The sequence below is a fragment of the Bos grunniens genome, chromosome 11 (genome assembly GCF_055505025.1).
Source record: "Bos grunniens cultivar Pamir isolate PY7600 chromosome 11, Bosgru_T2T1.0, whole genome shotgun sequence".
Taxonomy (NCBI): domain Eukaryota; kingdom Metazoa; phylum Chordata; class Mammalia; order Artiodactyla; family Bovidae; genus Bos; species Bos grunniens.
In genome coordinates, this window is record NC_141175.1 from 179655 (window position 1) to 200149 (window position 20495).

A 20495-nucleotide genomic window follows, 5' to 3' on the forward strand; every position below is an offset into this window, starting at 1 on the left:
CTCCTTTTCTGTGACCTGGAGTTTTGTAAGCATTCTAAATACCTAACAGAATCAGGTACAAAATGTCAGAGGAAGAATGAAAATAAAGAGAAATGAAATGTTTTTTTTTTTTTTGCTGGACTCTGTCTTTTAAAAATTTAACTGATTGATTTCTTTTGGCTGCACTGGGCCGTCACTGCCGCACACCCGCTGTCTGCAGTGTGACCTGAAGAGGCTCCTCTACTGCGGCGCCTGGCTTCTCACCGTGGCGGCTTCCCTTGCTGTGGAGCACCCGCTCCACGGTGCGCACACTTCAGTGGTCGGGGTGCACAGGCTTCGTTGCTCTGTGGCTTGTGGGATCCCCCAGACCAGAGATCAAACCTGTGTCCCCTGCATTGGCAGGTGGATTCTTAACCACTGCACGTCCAGGGAAGTCCCCGGACTCAATCTTTCAAAAGAACTGAATTTAGTTTCAGGAGGGAAGTATAGCACGGCACACCAGGTCAATGGTGGTTGGGGGATCTTTAAGAACTACTCTAAAGGAATTCCTAGGATGGCTGGGAAGAGCCCTCATGGTAAAATAAATGAAACAAGAAACCAGACCCAGAATTAGAGCTGCTGGGGACAGAATGGGGCGGTGCTGGGCCTCTGGGCACACTCTTCTCTTTCACATCAGCTGCTGCCCACAGACATCATTTAGGAAAATAGCTCTGAGCAGGGGAGACTTGGCAGATTAGTTGGGGAGGGAACTCAAGGATTCTTACCATGCTAGGTATAGCTTCTCATTCTCCTGGGGCCACTAGATCATCTGAGATATTTATTTCAAGAGCGAACTTATGGTTGAGGCCTGAGCTCTCTTATGAAGACAAGGGAGTAGGTGGGACTTGTACTCAGAAGAGGCACACCCTTTTGGGAAAATGGGAAACCTGGAGATGAGCAGGGTGAAATGAAACAAATGATTATATTTCTTATCTTTTAAGAAGATGGAGGGTGTCAACTAAATATCAGAATATGTTTTGAGTGAGCACACAAATTTGTTTGATGAAGAAAGTAATTAATTTTCCTTCCTTAGAGACAAATACCTTCCTATACAAAAAGTATGAAATGAAGAATGTTTCTGCCAATAATATTTAGCAGGACAGAAATCCATGTAGTATTTCACCATGCCTCTGAAGGTGTCAACTAGATTTCACCCCAAATTAAACTTCCTCTGCATTTGATGAGCGTGTCTGCCCTGTGGGACTGTGACAACCACCAGGGGACTCATGGTGTATGTGCTCCTGCTTCTTTCCTGTGCAAGGGGGTTTAAGAGCTTATCTGTGTGACCAGAGTGCCTGACCTTTCACCAAGACATGACCCTTAATGTTGTTTCACCTACCACTGAAAAGGTTCACAGTGGCTTGGTTACATATCTGAGGCCATGACAGAACTAAGGTTCGGGCTCCGAAGCTGCCTGATTCCCACATGGGGAGGACTCAAGATGACTGAAGGCACTTGCATCCAGAGGGTCAGGGAAGGGCACAGCAGGAAGGGTGGGGACTCTAAATGACTTCAGTGGGTATCAGAGAACAAAGCCTGATGCATTTGATCAAGAATTAGTTATGGAAATGTTTGAGAGTGGTGTTTGTTCTGTGGAGTCAAATTCCCCAAACGATCACTGTGAGGGTTTCCTGGGATTTGATGTAAATCATAGGAATTGAGTATTAATTAAATAACTCTGAATAAGTAGATCTAATCAGAGTATAAAGCTCATGACTTTCATTTTTTTCTGTGTAAAATGGAAATATTACTACATTGTTTATGCGGGGAGTAGCCCATAGTATTTTTGGAGAGGGCAATGGCACCCCACTCCAGTGTTCTTGCCTGGAGAATCCCAGGGACGGGGGAGCCTGGTGGGCTGCCATCTATGGGGTCGCACAGAGTCGGACACGACCGAAGCGACTTAGCAGCAGTAGCAGCAGCCCCCTAGTGTTTTACCTTTGACCCCAGAGAAAGGAGGGTTCCCTATTTCTCTGCATGCCCGTGGTTTGGTGAGAGGAGTCACCCCCAGGTGAATGGTTGGGGACTCATGCCTGGAGTATCTAGCAGGGCTTTAAAGGCTTGGCTCTCATAACTTCTTTCCATCTCCCCAGCTTTATCTAATCAGTTTCAACAGTCCTGCATGAGGATGCAGAGGAGGACAGTGGTGGCTGAGTTCTTGACCTTGAAACAATGAGAGGGACTTGCTCTCAGTCCAGGTTTGATCTGTGTCTTGCCAAATTGTCCGGTTTCTCCTTTCAGCTTGGATCTTCTAACACCACCCAGGAAATACTAATGCCAGTAACATCCACCACTCTGTTAGGCATATGGCAGCTCAGGGACTGATATGGAAACACCCTCTTTCTGTCATTCACACCCACTTGTTACAGCATCTGTAAAGGTTGTGACTTTAGAGGACAGATGGGAGAGGTTTCTATTAAAAGGAAAAAAAAAAAAAAATACAACTTTCAGGCTCACTAGAGAAAAATCCCCTGACTTACCATGTGAATGGCTACAATGGCCTCAGGTGTGTAATGAGCATAGAGGATAGTGATGAGTGTGAAAGAAGTCTCCAAACCAGGAGAAAAGGCATGTCATCAGGTGAGCCCAGTGTGACAGAAGCTGGGGCAGAGGTGGTGATGGGCAAGAGGGAGTAATGAAGGATTATTTATTTTTCCTAATTTTAAAAAATATTAAGCTTTTATAGACTATATTTGAACATTTTGGTAGCTATAAAACAGATAAATAAAGCTTCCTCACTACCTTCTTGACAATAACTCCGTTTCTCTCTGTTCTTAAACTTTGTTCAAGTTTGAAAATTGAATGCAATATGTGTCGATTCTTATTTCTTAATGGTGACTGTGCATTGAGGAGAGAGGGTAGAGTGGACCGAATAAAGTGCAGGGCGCTGGACAGCAAACTGCAGACTAGGGCGCCCCAAGCCCGCACTCCCCATGGTGAAGTCAGCAAAGCAACCAGGGTCTGCCAGCGCAGAGGACCCGAGAAGCAGCAACAATGATCTCTTTTCTGCTCCCACCATTGCCAGCCCTAGCAGGAGTCCAGATTAGCTCCTGGGGTGTGTGTGTGCCTCTATGTTTGTACGTGGGTGTGTGTGCATGTGTGTGTGTGTGTCATATTTCTTCCTGCCACATAAATGAGCCTGGATGCTTCAAGTAAGCAATGGTCAGGCCATGCAAACAGCACAGTGGAAAGGGTAGTGTCTTTGGGAGTTGAGTGTGCACACAGAGTTTGTATCATGGGTCCAGGTGCAAACTTCCGGTTGTTCCCGTGGGTCATACCTGTTTTGTGAGGGGAATGGTCTTCCCTTAGGATATCAGCTCAAAGCTTATGGAGAGAAGGACTACACAGCTGTATGTTGGAGCCAGCAGCTCTGGGCATGGATGATTGGGCAAACCAAGTGAATTGCTCGAGGCTTCTGATGTGAAGGAAGAGACTGTGGACATAGGGATCCCAGGCCTGCAGAGTCAGAGTTCTGATTGCCTGCAGGGGCTGTGGGTGTTAGTGAAGCAGAGACGTGGAGGGGCTGAGATGCCAGCTGCCTGTCCCAAGACTACGCAGGAGGGAGCAGAAAAGCACGTAGTGTGGCCCATCTTTGTTTCTGGCACGTCTTTCTGTCCAGACACCAGGCTACAGGGAAGACTTGATTCTTGCTCTTTAAAACCGCTTTAGCTATTCTAACTCTTTATATGTCCACTTCACTTTTAAAAAAGGTATATATATATATGTATATATATATATATATATACACACCCCTGGAAGTGCTAAAATTTTCTGTTTTCATTTGACAGTTTGCCTTCGTCATCTTCCAAGTCAATACCTATGGATCTAACTCATTTAAACAACAGCAATAAACCAAAAAGCAAATTGACAATCTTGTGTTACGCGAATGCACTGAAAATGTCCTTAACTGGTCCCTTGCCGTGTTTTCTAAATATTCTATTATTACGTAATGCTGATGTCAACATTCTTAATATATATTTAGTTGCACAAATGTTCTCACACACCCATTTTTTGTCACCTGGCTTTGCTTGGTAAAGACTAAAAGGCCAATTACATAGTCAAGTTTTCAGTCGTTTCCTTTATGGCTTCTGAGCCTTGTATTTTTGTGCTTTAGCAACATCTCAACTCTGAAATTACAGAATAAAACGTATTCCGTGCTTTTGTTCTTTCTGTTTTACTTTCACGGTTCCAGCTCACAGTTCACACAGCCCAGCCCCCTGCAGAATCTCCCTTGCTCAGGTTGGCCTGCGGCCCTGCAGTCTCGCGGGGAGGGCCTCTCCGCCGCGGCCTCCCGCTCTCCGCCCGCCCTCGTCTGCCGCCTGGGCCGCTCCGCGACGCCGCGTCGCGCTGTCCCGAGCGGGGAGTCCCCTCCGAAGCAGAGGCCCCGGGCAAGCTCGGACGTAAGGGCGGTCGGCGCCGCTGCGGCCTGCCGGCGACTCGTCCCGGGGACACTCGAAGCGGTTGTCGGGCGCCCCTGGCGGCCGCTTTTAGAGCGTTCCTGTCCTTCCGCGACCTTCATAAGGACTGCTACTCAGCCGGCGAACGCGGCGCAGAGCTCCAGAGACTGGCAGCACGGGCGGCGATAACAGCGGTGCTGCTGAGACCTGGGCCTGCTTGTTCCTGCTGAAGATTGGACTTGCAGGTTTGTGAGGCGGTCTCGTACCTCGGTGGTGGGTTGCCGCTTGTTCTGGTCGACCAGCATCTCTCCTCGTCCTTCCATCCGCGGGGCTTGGGAGCGCACAGGAAGAGGGTCTTCCGCGCCGGAGTGCCTGTGGCTCGGCGGCCAGGCTCCTGGGTCACCGTTAGGGGCGTTCGTCTCCCCTCCGCGTTCCTCCCGCTCCAGGCTCTGGGTCTTGGACAGCCTGGCCGAAGCCGTGCTCGCAGGGCTCGTTGGCGAGCGCGCTTGGGCCCCGTCTCCGAACCTGGACGCGTCCTGCTCCCGCTAGAGTTGAACGTTTAGGCTTGCATGGCGAGGACGGGCCGTGTATCTAGAAGCTGTGCGGCGATCCGAACGTTTCGTCCGCCTGGGGTACAGCTCGCGGCCAGGAGAGTGACGGTGCACCGCACGGTGTCCTGGGGCCACATTTTCTTGTTTTCCCGCCTCGTCTGAGTAGCCGTGTGTCTCCGTCGGCAGACGGCGCAGGGTTCCCGCCTGCCGTCCCTGAATCCCGTGCGTCCTCCCCCGTAGTGGGGCCTTGCCGGAGGCGCGGAACAAAGCGGCGCTGGACTGCGCGCCCAGCCGGCACCGCGATCACCGGGCTCGGATCTCCCTGCGCCACGTCCTCGCCGCCTGGAGGCCCAGGTGCGCACCAGAGCCGGACGGCGGGGTAAGCTGCTCCGGGACGGACGCTGTCGTGTCACCATACTCTGCGATCGTACGTGAGCGGGCTTGCGTCTTCGCGGGGACCGCATGTAGTTTCTGCTGTTCTTGCGGGCTCGGGGGTTGTGTGAACCACACACGGGTCCCTCCCCGTGGGCGAGCAAGGAGGCCGCCCAACGCGCGGCTCTAGTCCTGCTCGGCCTCGGTGATCAGAGGCACCAAACAAGTGTTTGAGACCCAAAGAGTGGTCGGGGCCGTCCGCTGAGGGAACCAGGGTACGGACCCTGGCTCGGTCTTTGGTTCTGGAAGAGCCTCTGAACACAAGTGGACGGGAGGACGCTTAGGGGAGAGAAATGCAACCTGCGGCGAACTCGTAGGAAATGAGTGCAGTGGTGGTGCTGTACCTTCGCCCTGTGATCAAAATTTGTCCAGGTAGCATTCATGGTGTTTGTTTGTAGCTGGCTGGTCACCGCCAACAGGTCGACCAGGTGGCCAGACAACTTTGGTGCTTTCAACTTTGCTATATTGTAGGCTGCTGTGGTTATGTTATACTGTAGGTTGTAGTAGATGAGGAATACTAAAATCTGCAATAATGAAAATTACTATTATGGTTATTACCATTGTGTGTAATTAGTGATAAAGTTTACCCACAAAATAGCTAGCTGCTCAGTTCAAGATGACCAAAGGAGTTTCAATATGTCTAAATATACGTTTAAAAGCAGAGGGAACTCCCTACAACCCACGAGGCCCTGCCCCATGCCCCGCAGCAACCATTCTGGAAATCCAGACCCCCAAATTCTGCAGCACTAGGCCTCACATTCCGGTCTTGGTCAGTGACTGTTTCCTCATTTATCCTTTCCAATTAGAAACAAATCGGCGGGAATATGTTCCTCTAAGCAATCCCTTGGGCGCCCCTGTTCCCGTCAGCCTGCCTCTAACTTCCCTACATCACAAGCTCTCAGCAGGACATGCCTTCCTCTTTTGCTACCACTCTTATGTGTGCCCCTTAAGGAAGTCCAGACACTCCTCCTTGAATTTAGAAGCAGAAATCACATTTCAAGAGAAAATTATACTTTTGAATCAATAGTTTAAAATCTAACCACACATTCCTTTGGAAGGAATGATGCTAAAGCTGAAACTCCAGTCCTTTGGCCACCTCATGCGAAGAGTTGACTCATTGGAAAAGACTCTGGTGCTGGGAGGGATTGGGGGCAGGAGGAGAAGGGGACGACAGAGGATGAGAGGGCTAGATGGCATCACTGACTTGATGGATGTGAGTCTCAGTGAACTCCGGGAGTCGGTGATGGACAGGGAAGCATGGCGTGCTGCGATTCATGGGGTCACAAAGAGTCGGACACGACTGAGTGACTGAACTGAACTGATGAGATCAATGAATGTAATAATGTAACTCTAGATATGGAAAGAAGCAACAAGAGGGAATATTCTCCTGGGCCAAGAGGCTAGTAAGACAGGTGTGGTCCTGAGACTTTTGCTACTTGCAAGGTCTGGTCTAGTAACAGCACACAATGGCCTGTCAATGGAATCTTCATTAGACCTGAGACACGAGGGCCCTGAAATGCCCCCAAAGCATGGTCAAATATGTGGTTATGAAGGGACCCTGCTGACTGGAAGTTGGCACTTGCCAGCTGTCTCTACAAAGATTACATCGTGACCACTGCAAGCTGCTGACCTTGAAAGGAGTTCAAGGTGGAGATTAGAAATAAGGCACTCTGCTCTGGGAAAAACCCAGAAGAACCGGCCTTCAGGGAGTCGGATGTTTTCAGGTAAAGGTTTTTATGAGCTCAGCTTCTCACCTCTTCTTGCACCCAGAGAAACACTAATGTCATGACCCAATGTCTGGCCCTGGTTCTCCTGGCTAGCTCCTCGGGAGCTTTTCTGCTTCTCTCAATCTTTGGGCCATGTGTCTTTAACTTTCTTGTTAAGTTTGTTTCTTCTAGAAAACAACAAATCTCCAAGTGATAGTTTGACAAGAATATTCCCTGGCCAACACCCAGACGACGCTGAAACGCGCCGCCTTATCGTTCCATGGACTCTCATCTCCCTCCGTAAATGCATCCTGGCAGAGAGCAGGCAAAGGGAACCTAGAGCCCCACAATGCCCCTCCAGCCTGAAGAAGCCAGAGTGGTCATCACCCCTTTCCCCTGAGACCGGGTTCCCAAATGCCTGAGAAGGGAAATAGGTAGATAGTTAGACGTGAGCAGGGTCTCAAAAGGGGCCAAAGAATTGGCCCTAAAAATAAAGAGAGGGAGGAAGGTGGAGACCCAAGGACAGAAGAGCAGAGAAAACCAAGGGGGAACGAAATGCAGGAACGGAGAACCACACCCTGATCGTCCTTCCCTCCCCCATGGTGTAACTACTAACGGATTTCAGGTCCTTCTGAGCAGTACAACCTGTCTCCCCTCCTAGCCCATAGGGAGAAGGTCTTTGCTTTACTCTCCGCCCTCCTTCTCATCCAATCAGCAATGACCCGCAAGACCCGTATCCTGCTCCCTGTACCCTGGGTATAAAACTGGACTAAGGGCCCCTGTTCAAAGACGGTTCTCTCTTGAGCTGGCCCGCTGTTCTAATAGCATCTCCCACGCTAAGAAACTTTATTTCCCTCTCACTCTGTCTCATATCAGGAAATTCTTTTCCAACCAGCGCCAAGATCACGACAATTTTCCTTACTGTTGTTACAAAATACTGATTAAATTTTCCTATCTAAAATATAAATGTCTGATTTACTTACAGGCATGACTATAACTGACACAGGAAACCCCACGAGGCTATCAGGGGATTTCTCAGAAGAAAACTACAGGCCAGGAGAGAGTAAAATGAATATTCAGAGGGCAGAGCCATAAAAATTGCCAACCAGAAAAACTCTATTCACCAAACATCCTTCAAATATGAAGGGAAAATAAAGGTTTTCCTAAGGAAAAGCTAAGGGCGTTCATCACCACCAGATCTGCCTTGCAAAGAATGCTGAAGAAGTTCAAGCAGAATAAAAGAGATGCAAAGTAACACATGAACACATACAAAAGTATATAACACACTAGGTAAGGTAAAAATGTATAGTCAGATTTAGTTAGTTCCAATTACTTAGAAGAATGGTATATTAACAAGTTCAAGTATAAAGACTCAAGGAAAGGATGACTAAAAGTAACTACAGCTAATATACCTTATCACCAAACACACAGCATAAAAGAGAGAACCGGAACATCAGAACATTGCAGAGGAAGAGTTAAATGGCGGAGCCACTTTATTGGCTAAAAAAGCCAGGTTGCCATCAGCACAAGACAAACTTGTTTTAGGTATAAAATTTTAATGTAAGCTCCATGGTAACCACATTAAAAATCTAGAGTAGATGCAAGAAATATAGAAAGGGGAAACAATACCAGGATGAAAAGCCACCAATTTACAAAAGTAGGCAGAAACAAAGGGAAAGGGAATCAATGGAGACAAAAAACAACCAGAAAGCAATCACTCAGATGGCAGGAGTCAGCTCTTATAATCAATACCCAGTCTAAATGCAAATAGAGTGGGTTCACCAATAAAAAGACACTGATGCTTAAAAAAAAAGACCCAAGTATATGTTGTCTACAAGAAACTCACTTCAGCTTTAAGGATACACAAAGGCTCAAAGTGAGGGGGTAGGTAAAGGTATTTCACAGGAATGAAAACAGAAAGGAAGGGGGCATGCTGCTAAGTCGCTTCAGTCGTGTCCGACTCTGTGCGACCCCATAGACGGCAGCCTACCAGGCTCCTCCGTCCTTGGGATTCTCCAGGCAAGAACGCTGGAGTGGGTTGCCATTTCCTTCTCCAATGCATGAAAGTGAAAAGTGAAAGTGAAATCGCTCAGTCGTGTCTGACTCTTAGCGACCCCATGGACTGCAGCCTACCAGGTTCCTCCGTCCATGGGAGTTTCCAGGCAAGAGTACTGGAGTGGGTTGCCATTGCCTTCTCTGGAAGGGGGGCATCGTAATTCTTATATCAGACAAAATAGACTTTAAGAAAAATGATAACAAACATCAAAGGAGGCCATTGTATGACAAAGGGTTAATACATGAAAAAGTATACACACACACACACACACACACACACACTTACATATGCAAATATATAAAACAACATTGGGTCACCTAAGTATTTTAAGCAAATAATAACTGACCTATAGGAAAAAATAGACAACATTACAACAATGAAGGGGGTTTCAGCATCTCAGTCTTAGCAATGGATAGATCACCCAAACAGAAAATCAAGAATGACGTGTTGGAATTAAACCAAACTTTAGACCAAATTACATTAAGAGACATATATAGAACATTCCACCCAATGGAACCAGAATACACGTCTTCCCAGGTCTACACAAAACCTTCTCCTTGGACAGATAAGGTGATGGGCGGGACATGAGCAAGTTTAAGCAGAGGTCGTTGTTGTTGCAGATGCTGTTGTCACTCAGTGTGTCTGACTCTCTGAGACTCTGTCCATGGGATTTCCCAGGCAAGAGTCCTGGAGTGGGTTGCCATTTCCTTCTCCAGGGGATCTTCCTGACCCAGGCATCAAACCCAAATCTCTTGCATTGGCAGGTGGATTTTTTACCATCTGAGCCACCACAGAAGCCCCTAAGAAGTATATATTACATATGTTACAAATAATTTTATTCCTTTAAAGACAGTGAAGTGCTGGCTTAAAATTATGCACAACCTACAAGTTTAGAGTTACATTTTATTCAGCAGGAATGTTTAGGATTTCCAAACAGGGAGACAGCACCTCAAGAAAACCGAGGGAACTGCTCTGAGGTGAGGGGGAGCCAGGTTACATAGAAGTTTTGCACAAAGGGCAAGTAGTCAGAACATCAAAGATTATTGTTAATTAAAAGAAAGCCAGATATCTCAAGTGAATGAATTTAGCACTTTTCTATGTGTGGGAAGACGCAAGAGGCTGGCCTCACTGAAATCATTCCTTTGATACGCATCTCAGCTGTTTGGGGACAGGATCCTGTGGTTTTGTCCTGGAAGGAATAGCAGTCTTTATTTATTTATTTGGCTGTGCCAAGACTGGGCTGTGGCACGTGGGACATGTTAGTTGTGGCATGTGGGACATAATTCCCTGACCAGGGACAGAATCCAGGTCCCCTGCACTGGGGGCACAGTCTTAGTCTTGAAGTAGGATCTCATTTCCCCATCTAGGAAATGAACCCAGCTGCCAGTCCACCAGTGGCTAGAGGCTACAAGCTAAGTTCCTTGATTCTTACTCCATTTGAAAGCAAAAATGTTTCAAGGAGGCAAAAACTGCAGAACAGGTGCAAAGTTTTTTATATAGAGACACAGCGCAACACATAGTAGAGCACTCAGAAATAATTTATTTATGTCAGAAGCATGACAGTAACACACACTGGGAGAGGAGCACGGGTGTCCTGAATGGGGAGTGCAGTAAGAAGCTGATTTAAAATACTCGTATATGGAGAAGGAAATGGCAACCCACTCCAATGTTCTTGCCAGGAGAATCCCAGGGACGGGGGAGCCTGGTGGGCTTCCGTCTATGGGGCTGCACAGAGTCGGACATGACTGATGCGACTTGGCAGCAGCAGCAGCAGCAGACACAAAACATCACAACAGAAGTAAAGAGAAGAGATGCAAACTGAAACATATTTGAGAGTAAAAATTATATAACTAGAGATAAAAAGTAAGGTATGGACAAGAATGCCACATACCTGTCTATTCTGGGCATCTGGGGGAATGGTACTGACATTTATGCAGGCTTTGTGGTAGATTACAATGTTATAAACTCAGTTCTGACCTGTTAACTTGAAGGTGGGAGTGGGACTTCCGTTTGTGTGTATCATACACAACTCTCCTGAGATTCCTCTGGAGACCAGTGATAAAGCTACAGATACAGGCACGGCCATGTACTAGAAGGCAAGACGGAAGACCACTATAGGCTCTGAGTCAGTGACTCAACACGCACCTTGGGTCCAGTTTCTTTCTAAACTTTTCACTATTACGCTTTGTGTATGGGCTCTATAAGTCTTCACTTTTGGCATAATATTAGATCAAATAAAGAAAAAAATAAGATCAGAAAAAAAAGAAAAAGAAAACACTCATATAGGAGTGTCCTGATATAGGGTCTTTGTTTACATTTGGCCAATTATTTTGTTTCTTTTCTCACACCTGGCTGGTCCTTTGCCCCTAAGAGGCTTGTGCAAATTTCTGCTAATATGGATTCCACCACACAAGCCTGTAGGTGTATGTCCACACTTATGGGATGGGACTCCCTTCCCTTTCTGACCCTCAACAAGCCTTCCTGCACATGTGTGCACAGAGAAGTCCTCCTTGACCTAAGGAGTGGGCACTGTATCTCTACTTCAGCAGAGCTCCGTGTTTGCCACTAGCTTTGTCCTTGGAGTGTCTGGGTGAGAGCAAAGCTTCAACTTTACTCCCCTTGACAATCACCAGGTGTGCAGCCTGGGACCCATCTACATCCTACCACATTTTCACATCTTGAGTTCCCTCAGGGCTCGCCATGGGGCATAGCTGCAGTCTGAAGGCTGCCAGAGGGCAGATAGTCTTTCCCTCCTGAGTCCCCTCAGGGCTTCACCAGCTCACCTTTGGCTGGTGGCTGCAATCACTGATGACTGTGAAATCATTTGTTACTGATATGGCAGGAAATATTCCATTTCTCAATGGGAAAGCAAAAGTATAATAAATTCTGATTCCTTAAAATATAAAACCTGTCAACTTAACCACCATGAAGGATTTTAGCCCTTTTCTAGATACTAGGAGATACAAGAATTGGCCTTATAAACTTGACTCCTGAAAATATCTATCTGAAGACTTGTTCCACCAGTTTTTCCCAGAGCACAGGGGTCTTCATTTCTGCTCTCCAGCCTGAACTGCTTTCAAGGGGTGTTGAAAATCAGCAGCTGCAGCAGCACATTATCTGATCCTTGTAGAGGTGGAAGGCAAGTGACCATTGCAAGTGCCAGTTTGCGGTTGACAAACCTAACATAGCGCGCTTTAATACATCTCTGCTTTACCTTTTCAATATTTTCTCAACTGCGTCCACGTGATATCTATGTCAGCTACAAATTGGCACTTGTGAGGAGCATTGGCCAGAGACTCACCTGCAACAGGGGATTTGCCAGCTGCCTCAGCGGAGATTGACCCTGTGCTGCTGAAGCTGTGGACCGTCAACTTCTGCTGAGGGGAACCTAGGGTAGAGAGCCAGGCACTCTGCTCCAGGGAAACTGCTGGAACAGGTCTTTTAGATAGTCAGATATTTTCAGGAACTGAATTCTTGATCCCAACTCTTACATTTCTTCATATCTAGAAAATCACTAAATCCCTTCATGGTGACATCAGCTCGGGACCAGCAGAAAACCTTTTGTAAAATAAGTGCTTGATTGCATTGAACTCCCCATTCACCAAAATCCTATATACTAACCTCCCCCCACTGCCTCTTTGGAGCAGTCTCTCAGAATTATCTCAGATACTGTCTCCTGGGCTCAGTCCTCGTTTTGCCCCAAATAAAATGTAGCTTGGCCACTGTCACATAGTGCGTATCTCCAGCTATCTCAACGAGCTCTCTAATCTTTCCCATCCTGTTGCTTTCCTCTATTTCTTTGCATTGTTCAGTTAAGAAGATTTTCTTATCTCTCCTTTCTATTCTTTGGAACTCTGCATTCAGATGGGTATATCTTTACTTTTCTCTTTTGCCTTTCAATTCTCTTCTTTTCTCAGCTCTTTGTAAGGCCTCCTCTGACAACCACTTCTTTCTTTGGGGGATGGTTTTGGTCACTGCCTCCTGAAAAATTTTATGAACTTCTATCCATAGTTCTTCAGACACTCTATCAGACCTAAATCCCTTGAATTTATTTGTCTCCTCCACTGTATACCCATAGGGATTTGACTACATCATACCCGAATGTCCTAATGGTTTTCCCTACTTTCTTCAATTTAAGTTTGCATTTTGCAATAACGAGCTCATTATCTGAGCTGTAGTTAACTCCTGCTCTTGTTTTTGCTGACTGTATAGAGCTTTTCCATCTTTGGATGCAAAGAATATAATCAATCTGATTTTGGTATTGACCATCTGGTGATGTCCATGTGTAGTCATCTCTTGTGTTGCTGGAAGAGGGTTTTTGCTATGACCAGCGCGTTCTCTTGGCAAAACTCTGTTAGCCTTTGCCCTGCTTCATTTTGTATTCCAAGACCAAACCTGTCTGTTACTCCAGGTATCTCTTGACTTCCTACTTTTGCATTCCAGTCACTACAAACAAAGCTAGTGGGGGTGATGGAATTCCAACTGAGCTATTTCAAATCCTAAAAAATGATGCTGTAAGAGTGCTGCACTCAATATGCCCCCCAAATTTAGAAAACTCAGCAGTGACCACAAGACTAGAAAAAGTCAGTTTTCATTCCAATCCCAAAGAAGGGCAATGCCAAAGAATGTTCAAACTACTGCACAATGGCACTTATTTCACATGCTAGCAAAGTAATGCTCAAAATTCTCCAAGCCAGCCTCAACAGTATGTGAACCAAGAACTTCCAGATGTTCAAGCTGGATTTAGAAAAGGCAGAGAAACAAGAGATCAAATTTCCAACATCTGTTGGATCAAAGAAAAAGCAAGAGAGTTCCAGAAAAGCATCTACTCCTGCTTTATTGACTACACCAAAGCCTCTCACTGTGTGGATCACAACAAAGTGTGGGAAATTCTTCAAGAGAGGGGAATACCAAATCCCGTTACTTGCCTCTTGAGAAACCTGTATGCAGGTCAAGAAGCAACAGTTAGAACATGAAATGGAACCAATTGACTGGTTCAAAATTGGGATAGGAGTATGTCACGGTTGTATACTGTCACCCTGCTTATTTAACTTATATGCAGAATACATCATGCAAAATGCTGGGCTGGATGAATCACAAGCTGGAATCAAGATTGTCAGGAGAAATATCAATAACCTCAGATATGCAGATAACACCACCCTTATGGCAGAAAGCAAAGAGGAAAAAACGAGTCTCTTGATGAAGCTGAAAGAGGAGAGTGAAAAAAATTGGCTTAAAGCTCAACATAAAAAAAAAAATGATGATCATGGCATCTTCTCTTCATGGCAAATAGAATGGAAAACAGACACGGTAACAGGCTTTATTTTCTTGGTTTCCAAAATCACTGTAGTTTGTTGACTGCAGCCATGAAATTAAAATATGCTTGCTCCTTAGAAGAAAAGCTAGGATGAACCTAGACAGCATATTAAAAAGCAGAGAGACTTTGCGTACAAAGGTCCATATAGTCAAATCTGTGGTTTTCCCAGTAGTCGTGTATGGATGTGAGAGTTGGACAATAAAAAAGACTAAGCACAAAAGAATTGATGCCTTTGAACTGTTGTGCTGGAGGAGACTCTTGAGAGTCTCCTGGACAGCAAGGACATGAAACCAGTCAATCTGACAGGAAATCAACCCGGAATATTCACTGGAAGGACTGATGCTAAAGCTGAACCTCCAATGCTTTGGCCACCTGATGCAAAGAGCTGACTCATTAGAAAAGACCCTGATGCTGGGAAAGACTGAGGGCAGGAGGAGAAGGGGATGACGGAGGATGAGACAGTTGGATGGCATCATCAACTCAATGGACATAAGTTTGAGCAAACTTTGAAAGATGTTGAAGGACAGAGAGTGTGTACTTCATTCCATAGGGTCACAAAAGAGTCAGACACGACTGAGCGACTGAACAACAACCCCTATGATGAAAAGAACTTTTTTTTTTTTTTTTTCGTGTTAATTCTAGAAGGCCTTGTTCTTCTCTGGCATTAGTGGTTGGGGCACAGAGTTGAATTATTTTGATGCTGAATGGTTTGCCTTCGAAATGAACCGAAATCATTCTGTCATTTTTGAGATTGTACCCAAGTACTCCATTTCAGACTCTTTTGTTGACTTTGAGGACTACTCCATTTCTTCTAAGGGATTCTTGCCCATGGTAATAAATATAATGGTCATCTGAATTAAATTTATCACAATCACAAATAACTGAAACAGAAGATGGAAGTGGAAAATCTATGGACTTTTAGCCATTTGAGAATAGGAGTCCAGAGTTAATGCCAAGGAATCAATAGACATCTGAAGCAATGGGATACAGCCGGCATACCTTGGAGCTTGTAAGCTTGTAAGGAATCAAACTGTGCTTTTCCGTCATTTAGCAAATCTGTTGTAGCCACGCATTCTGGGAAACAAACTCATTCAGAAGGACATTTCAGAGAGTCAGTTCAGTTCAGTCACTCAGTTGTGTCCAACTCTTTGCGAGCCCGTGAACTGCAGCACGTCAGGCCTCCCTGTCCATAACCAACTCCCGAATTTACCCAAACCCATGTCCATTGAGTCGGTGATGCCATCCAACCATCACATCCTCTGTTGTCCCCTTTTCCTCCTGCCCTCAATCTTTCCTAGCATCAGGGTGTTTTCAAATGACTCACCTCTTCGCATCATGTGGCCAAAGTATTGGAGTCTTAGCATCAACATCAGTCCTTCCAATGAGCACCCAGGACCGATCTCCTTTAGGATGGACTGGTTAGATCTCCTTGCAGTCCAAGGGACTCTCAAGGGTTTTTTTCAACACCACAATTCAAAAGCATCAATTCTTCAGCACTCAGCTTTCTTTATAGTCCAACTCTCACCTCCATACATGAATACTAGAAAAACCATAGCCTTGACTAGATGGATCTTTGTTGACAAAGTAATGTCTCTGCTTTTTAATAATGCTGTCTAGGTTGGTCATAACTTTCCTTCCAAGGAGTAAGCATCTTTTAATTTCACGGCTGCAACCACCATCTGTAGTGATTTTGGAGCCCATAAAAATAGTCAACCACTATTTTCACTGTTTCCCCATCTGTTTCCCATGAAGTGATGGGACCGGATGCCATGATCTTAGTTTTCTGAATGTTGAGCTTAAAGCCAACTTTTTCACTCTCCTTTTTCACTTTCATCAAGAGGCTGTTTAGTTCCTCTTCACTTTCTGCCATAAGGGTGGTGTCATCTGCATATCTGAGGTTATTGATATTTATCCCGGCAATCTTGATCCCAGCTTGTGTTTCTTCCAGCCCAGCGTTTCTCATGATGTACTCTGCATATAAGTTAAATAAGCAGGGTGACAATATACAGCCTTGATGTACTCCTTTTCCTATTTGGAACCAGTCTGTTGTTCCATGTCCAGTTCTAACTGTTGCTTCCTGACCTGTACACAGGTTTCTCAAGGGCAGGTCAGGTGGTCTGGTATTCCCATCTGCTTCAGAATTTCCCACAGTTTATTGTGATCCACACAGTCAAAGGCTTCGGCATGCAGATAGTGGAGTGCAGTTTATTACACTGGCAGGCCCAAGGCACAGTCTCCTCTTAGCCAAGGACCCTGACCGACTTTTTTGAAAACCTTATATACCTTAAGTGTGAGTGAGTGGAGTTGCTCAGTCGTGTCCGACTCTTTGTGACTGTAGCCCCCCAGGCTCCTCCGTCCATGGGATTCTCCAGGCAAGAATAGTGGAGTGGGTTGCAAGTGTACTCATCCCCAAATTCCTTAAACCTAGCCTGGAAAGTGTTAAAGGGAGATACAGTCAGGTTACAGCCATGATTCATAATCAGAAGAGTCAGCTGGTTAGACATGGTAGCCTACACCAATGGGTGCCATAAAGCTTACAAAGGTGACTGACTATATAGGGGATTATTACAAGCCTTTTGGCAATGGGAAATCTTGGTATGGAATCTCATGTTTGTCAGTCTGGGAGGCCAGTTCAGCCAAAGGCATCTTATCCCCATGGCTACCAGGCACATAGTCCTGAGAGAGAAGACTCTTGAGAGTCCCTTGGACTGCAAGGAGATCCAACCAGTCCATCCTAAAGGAAATCAGTCCTGAATATCCATTGGAAGGACTGATGCTGAAGCTGAAACTCCAATACTTTGGCCACCTGATGAGAAGAGCTGAGTCATTTGCAAAGACCCTGATGCTGGGAAAGATTAAGGGCAGGAGAGGATGACAGAGGATGAGATGGTTGGATGGCATCACCGACTCAATGGACATGGGTTTGGGCAGACTTCGTCTTGGGTCGGGAGACGCCTTAAGGCTGAGGGAGCGTCACCAGGCCCCTCTCCCACAATGAGCGTTATTGAGATGGAATGGCACAAGATGTGTCGTCCCCAGACATGAAACAACTGACATGAATACTGAACTGTTGAGCCATTATCAGCCCAAGGTTTGAGACAAAAGTTAGTCTCAGGCAGAACCGATTTGAAGAAAGTGAGATCCCAAAGCAAGTACATAGTTTCATTAGCATAGCTTAAGAAAAACATTTCCATAAGAAAAACGCATTGGTTAGCTCAAGGTTTGAGAAAAGTCAAGTTCAGAGGGAACCAGGTGTCCTCAACAGAGAAGGGAGAGGAGTCTGCCACTTGCAGTTCGTTTCTTCCTGCTGCTTTGGGACCTCTGGCCTCCCTACCCAGGCTGCTAACACTCTCAATTGTTACCATTAGCACCACCTGGCAAGCTCTCTTCATTAACAGCCCAATACAAATAAAATAAAAATGAGGTTCCAATAGCAAGCGATTCTTCTTGTTGATTTTCCTCCAGTCAGAGATTCTGGGACTCAGCAACCTTTAATTTGTGGATTTTCCATCCTCAACATGTGCTTTCAAATGCAGGCATGTTCCTTGGTCTTATTTCACTTCGTTGTAAAGGGGAAATGTATGGCACATCACGGGGCGTGTTTTCATAGCCTGAGCGTACACACGGCAAATATCCCTTCCACATTCCATTTACTTGCTGGGAACCACTTCCATGTGAATCATCTGTCCTTAGGGCTCCAGAAAATGCGGGCCTTTCAGAGGCTGCAGGTGGGGCATCAGAAAGAACTCACCTTCTGAGCGGAGCCCTTGGTCCAGTGTCGGTGACTGTGCAGGGAGGCGGGGACAGGTGCGCCCACTGTCCCTTCCCTGCACATGCCCTCTGGCTGGTGCTGGGACAGGACAGGTGTCCTGGCCACTCCCGCTACAAGCTCGCCTGCCTCTGCCCACATCAGGAGCACAGGCCTCCTGAGACCACCCGTGCCAACAACCCATCTATTGTTGCTGGAGTCAGAGAACACGTTTGCCTGTGCATGCGCTTATGCAGCTTTTTATCCAAGCCCTCTTGGTACAATTTGAAAACTAAAGCCTAGAAAGAGGCAGACTTGTCTGGAACACAGTATGTGAGCAGAAGCCAGTAGGAAAGTGAGGACCCCAGCTCCCTAAGCCAGTTCGCAGTCCTATCCATCATGCTTGGTTTGGAAGTGAGACCCTAAGTTCCTGGTGAACTCTACCAACCTGGCCCCACTTGGGCCATTATTCTCTCTGCATTTTCATGCTCACACAAGCAGGCACAAACAGAAATAGGGTCCACAGTGGGGACGATGTGAGATGGTAAAGGAGGAGAACACAGTGTCAGGGCTGGGAGAGCAGGAAGGGCTGGAGGCAGCTCCGCCATGGAGCAGGGGCCTCCACACCCCGCTCCTGGCAACGGGCACTGCGTTCAGAAGTCCAAAGCGTGAGGGGAATTCTCCACGTTCCCTGAGTCCTGCCTGGGTGTGGGCCCTCTCCTCAGTGTTCTCCAGTGAACGCGGTCTCAGTCTCACAGTCCACTTTTCTGGGCGTTAAAACCAGGCTGAGCCCACACCCCATTCCCCAGTATAGACGGTGCTACAGGGCAGAAGGACTTGCTTTCCTTTCCTAAACATTGTGTGCTTGCTGTTGGGCCCCCCCAAGCGTTCACTCAGTATGCTTGGGAAATCTGTCGACCTTGGTTCTCCACCATTGACCCCTGTGTCTGAGAGCTTGGAAAAATGCTTTCCACTCACAGAGGTCCCTCAGAGGAGAGAGGAGCTGAAGGAACAAGGGCTTGTGGTGAGCAGGAGAGGGCACAGTTGTGGACCCAGAGTCAGGGTTCCAGAAAGAAGACGAGCCTAACCGGATTCCAGAGGTTCTAATTTGAAAGTAGGGGGAAATTATTGCCCTGTCTGAGCCGAGGATGCAACATGAACGAACTAAATCCCAAAGAGAGGAGAGGAAATGAAAAATCAGAAGGAGATTCCTGGGTCTTTCCACAGCCTGCCTGAAGTACACTTTCACCTCTGGAACTCTGGAGAGCCTCCACCTTGAAGACCTGAATGAAGGTTCGGGTTAGTCCTGCAATGCTAGCGCGGGCCACCAGGAGGCACCGGGTCGGGGTTGCTGGCTGAGCTTTGCTGGAGCAACTGGAGAGAGAAAAAGGATGGCGGAGGTCATTCTGGCCACGCTCCTGCCTCAGAAACAGCATGCACTTCCTAGTAAGAGTGATCATCTCAAGAGACCGACCTGGACAGAAGAGAAAGGGGAGCCCCAGGATCTTCACGTTTATTTACTCTGCCCCCAGGCTGTGAGTACTCACTCTATGCCAGGTGAGTCAGTGGTACAGAGAACAGTGCTGAAAATGACCAGAGGCCCGTCCTTTCAAGGAGCTCTCGGTTTGGAGTGAAGAAAGAGAAAAGTATGGAAGCCAGGCAAGGGAAGGAAAAGAAGAAGTGCTCTACTGAAAATAAAAAAGGGCATTGTGAGGGAGGGCTTGGAGTCAGTGGTCAGGAGGGTCTAAAAGGCCTTGCTGCGGTGACCAGGATGAAGGAAGGAGCTGGGCCTGCACAATTCTAGGAGAAGCACGTCTGAGAGCAGGCAGCCCTTACACAGAAACATGAAGGCAGAAGTGAGATGCCCAGGTGAGGCTAGGAATGTGAGCGTTGCCTCTGGAGGGAGGCTGGTAGGAGATGGTGGTGGGTGGTGAGGTCAGTTCCTGGTTCCTGGTAGACGGTGCTTTCTGTTCCTCTCTGGCAGCATTACTCCAAGGCTGCACTGCTAAACTTTGCCTATTAAACTCCTCACAGTCTGTGAGCTAGAAATGGCTTATGTGGGCGTTTCTGCCTCAAAGTCGCTTTGCTGCTGTGGTGGAGAACTCAGCTTATATTATTTGGGGTCTTCAAAATCATTGCAGATGGTGACTGTAGCCATGAAATTAAAAGATGCTTGCTCCTTGGAAAAAGAGGTATGGCTAAACAACTCAGCATATGAAAAAGCAAAGACAATACTTTGCCAACAAAGGTACTTTTAGTTAAGGCCATGG

The 20495-nt window shown here is 46.7% G+C and overlaps 1 protein-coding gene across 1 annotated transcript in view; it reads left to right on the forward strand.

Moving 5' to 3' along the window:
* The window catches only part of LOC147362151 (uncharacterized), a 37049-nt gene that overhangs the window by 5480 nt on the left and 11074 nt on the right, over positions 1-20495 (forward strand). Inside the window, exons 2-4 of the mRNA XM_086323894.1 lie at positions 200-281; positions 3328-3368; positions 4211-4660. Of these exons, the coding sequence (XP_086180020.1) occupies positions 200-281; positions 3328-3368; positions 4211-4645 (558 nt within the window). The 3' untranslated portion in view covers positions 4646-4660. The remainder of the gene's footprint in view (positions 1-199; positions 282-3327; positions 3369-4210; positions 4661-20495) is intronic.